This window comes from Alligator mississippiensis, chromosome 12 (genome assembly GCF_030867095.1).
Source record: "Alligator mississippiensis isolate rAllMis1 chromosome 12, rAllMis1, whole genome shotgun sequence".
NCBI lineage: Eukaryota > Metazoa > Chordata > Crocodylia > Alligatoridae > Alligator > Alligator mississippiensis.
The window spans coordinates 54,923,581-54,933,371 of NC_081835.1; the positions used below are offsets into that span (position 1 = coordinate 54,923,581).

The 9,791-nt window shown below is 46.6% G+C and overlaps 1 protein-coding gene across 3 annotated transcripts in view; it reads right to left on the reverse strand.

Moving 5' to 3' along the window:
• ASTN2 (astrotactin 2) overlaps positions 1-7,009 on the reverse strand; it is a 598,926-nt gene extending 591,917 nt beyond the window's left edge. For 2 of the 3 annotated variants that reach the window (XM_059715571.1, XM_059715569.1), the window contains exon 1: positions 6,613-7,008. In XM_059715571.1, the coding sequence (XP_059571554.1) occupies positions 6,613-6,991 (379 nt within the window). In that variant the 5' untranslated portion in view covers positions 6,992-7,008. Of the gene's footprint in view, positions 1-6,612 lie in introns of all 3 variants that reach the window. The other variant, XM_059715568.1, reaches the window with a different exon arrangement.
• Positions 7,010-9,791: the final 2,782 nt, after the last annotated feature.

A 9,791-nucleotide genomic window follows, 5' to 3' on the forward strand; every position in this document is an offset into this window, starting at 1 on the left:
TCAGCCAATTTGCAATCCATCTGACCGTGTAGGCAATGCCACAGTCGCCTAGTTTTTTAATGAGGATGGGGTGGTCGACAGGATGCTCTGATTAGGGAGGGGTTTAAATCCCTACCCGGCCTGCAGTCTCAGGCTTTTCCCTGCCGGCTGTTCAAAGGGTGGGAGTGTTGCCAAACCCCAGCCCTGGGCTAACTGAGGCAAAGAGGAGGTGTGCAGTGCATGCAACTGTTGGTGATACCAGCTTTTCAATCTCCCTCTCCACAAACCAGCAGGGGGGCTGATAAAACCACAGTGTTATCAGCCCATCAGTAAAACAAAGTCTCTCTCATTAGTTAAAACTCTTCTTAAACAGCGTTTTCCAAGGAAGCATTACCAGCTACCTGTTGATTAGTTCCCAAAAGCCCTAAGCAAACACTGTTCTGTCTGCCTGCCCCAGTGAAATTGGAGACACATACACACCTCTCAGCATTAGCTGGCATAGCACATGTCTAGGGTCCATGGGGCTGGGGTCCATGCAGTGGGAAATGGAGGGGGGCGGGAATCCCTGCTTGAGCAGCAAGGGAAGCCAGGCAGATGCTACTGTGCCTGCAGTCTCTGCCAGAGCTCTAGCTAGGGAGGAGAAGGGAAAGGCCAGCCTGTTCCTTGGAAAGCAGAGAGGACAGCCTATCCCAGCCCAGCTGCAAAGCATCTGGGATGCTGGGGGACTCTGGATTAACTTAAATCAGGAAGGGGTCTGGGACAGACATTGCATAAACTGGTTTGACCCAAATCAGTTAAGTCTGATTCTACATTCAACCAAGTTTATCTTAAACCAGTTTCACCCATTTTGAAACTGGTTTATGTGCACTGAACTTAAGTTCTGTTAAAGGTTTAAACCAGTTTATTCGTGATGTCTGTCCCTAGTCATCATGTTCAGTATTGTGCAGGCTTCTTCAAATCTCGTACAAACAGCCCGTACAATAGCTCCTCCCGCACCCTGGAGTCACTTGCTTTTGCCCACGCAGTGGAAATCCACATTTGGGAACAAATTCCCTGAACAGACAGGAGTTCAAATTTGCTTCAATATGCCACAAAATACAAATTGCAACTCAGGACACAGGCAGGTACCCACTGTTCCTCACTCCTGAGCTGATCCTGCTCAGAGACCCCACAAATCAAATGAACGCTCCTGTATTGTGTTATAAACAGGAGTAGCAGTAAATGCTTAAGTTGTAGGAGTATCCCCCATCTTTCCACTTGTTCAAAATCTTTCCAAAAAATCCCATCTTTGAAAACAGCAAGTCTTGAAAAAAATCATCTCAGAGAAACCAAGGGATTTTTATTTGTATTTAAAAAGAAATGAGAAATCACTTCAAGTCTTTTGGAGAGAAATAAACACTCTCTCCATTTAAAAAAACAAAACACAACATTTATTTACCAATATATAACAAAACAAAAACAAAAACCACACTCAAGTACCCAGATGGATATGGGAAAAGAAGTTAACTTTGAGAACAAGAACCCAGGAAACGACATACACAGATTATGATGTTAGGATCAACACAGCCAGACTCCATAAAAGCTCCAGTCAGAGGTACACCACCTTAGCACAGGCCCCTTGCACGTGGGGATATTGTTAGAGATTCTTAATGCGTATGCACAAGCACTTTTTCCTGACAACCCTAGATACAAAGCATCTTGCAGAGCTGCATATGCTTGTCAAACAGCATCCATTAAAGTCATTTATGAGAAGTATATAGTAAACTCTTTTTACACTTACATTGTAGTCTCTTACATAAGAGCTATGGTGAAAATCTGCCTGCATATATATACACAGGCCATCTAAATTAGATTGGAAGCTAACTGCCTCATTCTCTGAATTGCACTTAAAGCAGGCTCTGCCGCTTGTTGAAAAAGCTATTGTATATAACACATGGCCACTAACTCAATCAAGATGCATACCTTTGAGAGAGAAGAGACCTCATCACAAATGGATCAAGTCAATGAAAATGCTAGACCATTTGCCAATAAAAATACTGCAAGATATTAAATACAGCAAGGTAGTACAGGTGTACCCAAGGTTGCAGAAAACTCACGCATCATCATGAGCTGTATGTCAAATGATAGCATATATGCACAAGGAGTAAAGTTAAAATTTTCCATTTCCTGCCTTAAGAGCACTTTATTGAATAATTTTAGCATTCCTGAAACACAGATTGGTGCCAGGGGAAGGGGAAGGGGACAATTTGTATAGTCTCTCAGTTAAGACAGGGAAACAGCTGATGAAATACAAGGGGCACTGGTGTCAGTCAGAGACAAGGGGTGCTAACACAACTCTACAGCGAATAAGGAAACGAATTAGGTCAGTTTTTAGCCAGAGGTCCCGTGTTTTGATCACAGGAAGACGAAGCACAATTAAAGTTAACCAGCTGCTGGCTTTCTGAGAAGAAATGGAGAAATCTCTCTCTTCCCACAACTGGTTTCAAGAATGAAGCATATACATATAGGCAAATTAATTTTCCCTATACAGCCCTGGGGATTACAGGCGCACAGATCTCCAGACACCAACACCCCCTAGTGGGCAGAAAAATGTTCCTTTGGCATAGCAAATATATACAGTTTCACAAGGAACATTTCCACATGCCAGGAAAGGTGCGACTAGTCTCCTACACGTGTACCCCTTGAGATCAGGGTTGTGAAGACAAAGCAAGGAAAAAAAGAGGCCCTGTTTTTATACAGGGTTTTTTCCCTGCCATCAAAAAGGTGTTGATATGATCAAAGTGTTAACTAGAAGATACCTACTAGGTTCAGCAAAAGACTCTTCTCTGGTCCAGGATGGCATTTTTGGTAAAACCAGACTCCCCCACCCAGAGTAGCCAATATCATAGTGGGCAGAACGTCACCTGGGCCATAGAAGCCCGAGGTTCAAGTCCCGGCTGGTTTTCCTATCTCCTCCTAGGAAAGGTCTCCAAGCGCTAAACTATTACCTTCGGCCTCAGAATAGCTCTTTTGATTTTTTTGCCAAAGACTTCAAAAACGCTTAATTTCTCTCAAAGCAGCACAGGACATTTCTGACACGCTGGAGTTTCCTGTCCCACAGAACTTGCGTCTTTCCTAGATCTCAGGTGGGAAATCTTTTATGACGCAAATCACAGCACACCTTTTGTATGAGAATCTGCCTTGTCTTCACAGATTCACCATCTCTTAACTTTTTCAACTGCTTTCCTGAGCACAAGTTTTCCTCTGTTGCTCTCAAAGCCCAGCAGCCTTTGATACCGTCTTCCCTAACCCTGCTCCAAGCGTACCTACATGGAGCTCCATGAAGAAGTCAGCCAGTCTTTTCTAAAGCGGGAACCCCATGGGTCAGAGAAAAAAAGCGTTAGCAAGAAAGACATACAAAAAACTAGAACTCTTGGTTCCAAAATGATACCTTTCATTAGACCAACTGGAAAATGGCAAGAAAACTGTCCTTTTCTGCAAGCTTTCGGGAGCAAAGTCCCTTCGTCAGGCTCTGGGAAAAGTGTAGAAAAGCAAGAAAGGATGCTTATCGTAGACAGTATCCTGGAAGAAGTCAGAGTCGTCCTTGAGTCCAAAGAGTCATATCTCTACAAAGAACTGAATGCTATGTTTTGTGTTTCCTGGCCTTAAGAGTCCTAAGCCACTCACAGGAAAAGCAAATATGGCAATGAGACATTCAGGACTTGCATCTATGTTCTGCTGTGGTGAATGAAGAGAGTTGCCAAGAAAGAGTTTCTGATCTCTCCCAAGGTTAAAAAATAAATAAATTCCTAAGTTTGGCTCTTATTTGTTCTCAACTTTGCCTTGCATGTTCTAAACATCGGTTCCCCCTTCCCCTCCGTAACCTATATTACAACTTTCTAACAAAGTCCTTCTTTGAAGCTATTCAGGTCAGGCAGCTTAGGGTGCCTTTACCTATTCAAGGCAGAAAAGTTCTCTCCTTCCTAAAATAAAAAAATAATTAGATGCCTATGAAGTTTTTCCTTCTACAGAGAGACAGTACAGATGGTCAGCACAAGACGGGTCAATACGTCCTCGATATTAGATACCAAGAATTTCTGCATGTAAAGGAAGGACAAATGGAGGCTATTTCCCCCACTATCCAAAACAATCAGTTCCTCAGGCCTTCAGATGCTACGGAACATGAAAGTGTATTGGGACTAGGACCAATGTCTAGTAAAAACCAACACACTAACCAGCAAAATCCTTTATAATAATGGCCCAGGAAAGAGTTAGATGTAGGAGAAGATCCAGGTGATATTAAAAAAAAAAAAAAGTCACAAACTTAAAATACCAGAGGATACAAATAATTCATAAGACAGAGCTTGGGAAAAGGAAAAGAATTATCTCCCCTTGGAACAAGGCACCTATTAAACTTAGAATGGCCATCAAGCCATCCCATACGGTGGTGGTTGGAGGGGGAAGTTTCTTCCCTGCCCTTTATACTCTGACAGTTTTGGGGGATACCTTGGGCTCTCCAGCATATAGAAAAGCACAACAAAAAGAAACAGCCTTGAGGCAGAGGCTGAACATCACAGCACTAGCTAAAACCCCAGGTTGGCTGTTAGGTAAAGAATTTCTTCAGCGGATACAGTATCTTCAGTCACTTATTGAAATGAGATTTGCTATACGAGATCAGACTTTTTGATCTAGCAAGCCAAATCTTTCTCAGAGCAGGAACCAATATGTAAAGCTACCTGGAGGGCCTTTTGCCTTCCTCCGATACATTTAGCTAAGAGTGCGATACGGAGCTGGAGAGAATTCACTCCCAAACCCTATCATAATGTATATTTTACCCTGAAATCTCAAGACAGCAGCACGCTAAGACTCTTACTGTCTTCAAGCTGCTTGCACGGCAAAGGCTGGCCCACCCTCATGCCAGCCTGCTCCTCGATTCTGAACTTTGTATTTCAGGTAATACAGGAAGGACATCGATTCTTTGCGATAGACTTCAGGTTCCTAGAAAACGCTGCAAAGTGAGGACCAGACAGACTCAGCCTGAAAGACCCTTTATGCACTATGTGAGTGTCTATTGCAAACGTGCTGTACTGGGAGAGCATCACAGGGGGTTAAAAGGACCATGAGATGCAGTCAGTCATCTCGCTACTCTAGCACATCACATTCACTGGAAAAGCAGTCACTTGGAAGCACAACAGTCGGCTCCCACAGCACTGCTGAGCTTACAGCTATTTACCGGGCTAGCGTGAACACAGACTAGAAGATCTTGACATGCTAAATGCACACAATCCACTGAAAGTCACAACCCAGGTTCATTAAGCTGCATCTCGTGCACAAAACTAAGCAGGTACTCAAATTACAGCAGGTTTAGATACCAGAGAAGCTGGTGGATAAAGAAGAGCTGTACTGAGATCAACAAAAACCTTCAGTGATCTGCCACAGCAGATGCCAAGCTTTAGATACCGAATTCTAAACAATTCACTTTTATTGAGCATAACAAGTCAGATCTAAGGCAGAGCATAGGATAATAGTGACAAGACACAGCAAGAGCATCCTCTTAGAGAAGAGATCAACCAGCTACACAAAAATAAGGCAACGCTGTTCCCATCAAAATACATTCGTTTTCCTCCCCACTACAGCTAAAATCTTCCGAAGTACAGGAAAACAACAACGTGTGGGGCATTCTGCAAGAGACCCGACTTTGCAAGCATTGCACAGAGCCAGGCTAATCAGCGCCATTCAGCCAAAATATTTATAAACAAGCCTCTTGCTAAAATGAAGCATCCTCTTCCCTCTGCACTCAACGGCAGCTTCTCCAAGGCCAACCTTCTGCAGAAGACCGTTTCAGGAGCATCCGCTACTTCACAGCCTGAGCTACCAGGCTCTGGGATAAGTCTTCCCCAAAGTCATTAGGCAGCCAAGAGACCCTGCTAATAATAATAATAATAATAAAATCTATATATCCTGCCCAACCCCTGCTTCCCAGGAAAAGAAATGTGCACCAAGAGGAAAACATGAAAAGGCAGAAAAAAAGCTCTAATGAGGCTCTTCATAAGAAGGGGGGGGGGGGGGGGAATCACACCGCAACAATGTGACAGCACTGAAGTGACTCCTGCAGGATCACTGCAAGGAAGGAAACTGCTCCGCAACTTGGGAAAGAAGATGGGGGGGGGGTAAGAAAGGGAAGAAAACTTGCCCTTTCTAGAGCAAGAATGTCCTACATTTGACAGCAGCGAGGGCAGGGGAGCAAAAGCATGGGACCCAGGGGGCAAAAGCCTGTCAGTGACGGGGAGGGGGATGAGAAGTGACCACCATGCTGCTGGGGACACTGGAAGGGAGTAAAAGGAGAAGGGGGGTAGAAGTGAGCACGGGGAGGGGATGGGACGGGGACGAAAAGGCCGAGGGCAACCTTGCGGCGAATACCCCCAGGTAGAAAGCAGAGGGGCCGTGGAGCCGGGCGCCCACCTGAGCAGGTGCAGGGGGGCTGCTCTTAACTTCGGGGAGGAGATCAAGGAGAAACTCTCTGTCTCCACACACAGGTCTAGATGTATTTCTGGGAGCAGGGAAGGCGGCTCCCAGGGGCAGGCAGGTGCGGGACAGGCAGGGGGAAGGAGCAGTGGCCTGGAGCCCTTCCCAGCGCGGCCGGCCGGCGCTCACCCAGGGTGAAGAAGGGCAGCTCCGTGTTGTCCAGGTCGTCCTGCACCGCGATGCGCCCGGGCAGCTCGTTGCGGACGAAGAGCAGCAGGCGGGACTCGGCGGGGCCGGGGCCGGGGCCGGGGGCGGCGGCGGGCGGGGAGCCGCTCCAGCTGATGTCGTTCTCGCGGAGCACCGGCAGCGTGGACACGGTGACCGTCTTCACCCGGCACGGGCTGTCGGGCTCCCGCGACGCGGACGAGCCGGGCCCGCTGGCCAGCAGCAGCAGCAGCGGCAGCAGCGGGGCCGGCGGCGGCGGCGGAGCGGGCGGGGGCGCGGGCGGCGGCGGCGGCTGCAGCGGGGCGGCGCGGCGGGGCCGGCTGCGGCGGGCGGGAGCTGCCATGCCGAGCCGAGCCGAGCCGGGCTGGAGCCACAGCCGCAGCCGGAGCCGGAGCGACTGAGCCGCGCAGCTCCCGCCTCCCGCCGCCGCCCGCTCCGCCTCCAGCCGCCGCCGCCGCCGCCTCCGCCCCCGGCCCCGCCCGGACCGACCCGACCTGCACCCCGACCCGGGCAGCGCGGGCCTCACTACAGCGCGCGTGTGTGTATGTGTCCCTCCATGGAGTGTCTCCCCCCCTCAATAAAGTGTTTCCCCAGTAGAGAAGTGTGTGTATGTGTGTGTCCCTCAGTAGAGAAGCGCTTGTGTCCCTCAATAAAATGTGCTTGTGTCCCTCAATAGAGAAGTGTGTGTGCGTGTCCCTCAATAAAGTGTGCATGTGTCTCCCTCAATAAAGTGTTTCCCCAGTAGAGAAGTGTGTGTATGCGTGTGTCCCTCAGTACAGAAGTGTTTGTGTTCCTCAACAAAATGTGCGTGTCCCTCAATAGAAAAGTGTGTGCGTGTCCCTCCATCAAGTGTGCCCCCAATAGAGAAGTGTGTGCGTGTGTGTCGCTCAGTAAAATGTGTCCCTCAGTAGAGAAGTGTGTGTGTTTATCCTTCAATAAAGTGTGTCCCCCTCAAAGTGTCTGTGTTTGTCCCTCAATAGAGAAGTGTGTGTGTGTACATGTGTGTTACACACCCAACACCCCGGATCTCCATTCATCTCCCCTCCTTCAGGCGGTGTAGCTATGTAGATATGTATACAGCCTGAATAAGGGAGATGAACCTGGGCTGGGTGCATGAGGGGTGAAGATGGGGGATGAAGGGAAGTCAGGGAGTGAGGACTGGGGTACAGGATGGACAAGAGACCAAAGGCAGGAGAAGGTGGAGGAACCAAGAGAGGGGAGAGCCAAAAAAGACTGGCAAGCTGCATAGGAGCATGTGGTACATGTGTATACGTATATGTTATATTACACACACACACCCCTACCCAGTTCTCCATTCATCTACACACACACACACACACACACACACACACACACACACACACACACAGTGTTTGAAGATGTAACAAACTTTATTTACCTCAGAAAGTTTTGATGAGGTCGAGAAGCATTAACCCCTTCTATTACCAGCGTAACCAGAAGATGTCAGTGGTGACCTCCATCTCCAGAGACAGTGGCAGAACCAAGGTTTACAACCCAGCAGTGTCTGGCTGTCAGGCATGTGCTCCGGCAGGTCTTTCTGCTCAGTCTTCCCTCTCCTGTCTTCTGTGGTTTCCCCTTCTGTACATGTTCTACTTCTTCAGCTTTCCTGCTACCATCTGAACATTATTATTCTAGTCAGTCCTTAACTTCTCTTCCAGAATCTTATTCCCATCACTTGTTTTCCTCCTTCCTCCCACTTCAATTCACTTCAGTCTTTTCTCCACCTCTTGTCATTCACTGAATCTTCCTTCTAGTGCTTGCTGAATCTATCATTCATCTTTCCTTCAACTCAGTCTCCTTCCCTTGCATTTCCCACACCCCCACCATCCATCAGGCCCCTCCCTTTCTTTTTAGCTCAGTTGACCCCCCATACCTGTTCCCTTTAACTCTCAACCACACCTTAAAACGTCATGGCCTGTGCAACTCCCCTAACACAAACTGGTGTTGGGTCTTGTGTACCCATTTTTCCAGCCATGCCTTTTTCCCCCAGATTTCACTCTTATGTTTTCCCTGGTCTTTATTACTCCAGCCTTTAACCCACCCTTGTCTCACTATCTCAGCATTTCTCTTTCACATACTGCCTTTAGCTTGTCTTTTTTCCCTCCTTCTAACTGTTAGCTTATTAATATATTTCTGATCTGCTCCTTAACCACTTGGCCTTTTACCCTCTCGCTCATCTTTCCATGTTTTTTTTTTTCTTTGCTCCCTCTCTTTTAATCTATTCCCCTTACATTTTTTTTCCTTCTGCTATTAGATTTCTCTTGTGTCTTCACTGCCCTTTGCATATAATTTCTTCCTCTTTCTTATTCATGGAGACCAACCCTCTCTTCCACATCTCTCTCCTTTCTGGAAATGGTATGTAGCTCATTGCCAGGCATGCCCATAGGCTATTCATTTCTATTAGACAATTGACTATACAATAACACAGAAATGTGCTTTGTGTGAGATTTTGCTGGTTATTACTATTTTATAGGTAGATAGGTAAGCTCCTACTTCCAAGGCACACTGAGATTGGCTATAACGATGAACCTAGTTCAGGCAAGCTTGAGACTTAAGGCCTTAGAATAAGCTTTTATCTGAGACCACAGGAACCAGGTTTCAAAGGGAAACAGGGAATTTCTGAGTAAAAAACCAACACAATTCAACAGCCTCTAGAAAGTTATCATCTGATGTGTTCTTTGCTGGTAGATGGGAGGAAAGTTATTTGAAGATTAGTTAAGCAGGTTTAACAGCCAGTCCTAGTCATTTGCCTCTGTTTCATTAAGTTAATAGACAATGAATTAACACATACTGAAATAGAGTCCTGTTCAGAGATAATCAAGGTCACTATACATTAGATCTACAGCTGGGGGTGAATATAAAAGAAGTGGGATCAAGCAAAAGAACAAACAGAAAAAACCCAGCCACCTTCCGCATTCTGTACAGGAGACTATTCAGACCACTGAATATTTCAAAATAAACCCTAATCATTATTTTAAAAGATAAAAACAAAATGACCACATTCCCAATCATAAACAAGGAGGGAAAAAGCACTCATATAGTGGGAAAAAGAAAGGTTCCCCAGCTTCAAAATGGCTATTTTAGGGCACAGCTGGTTTGGTTCTATATTAAAGAGCTGTGCC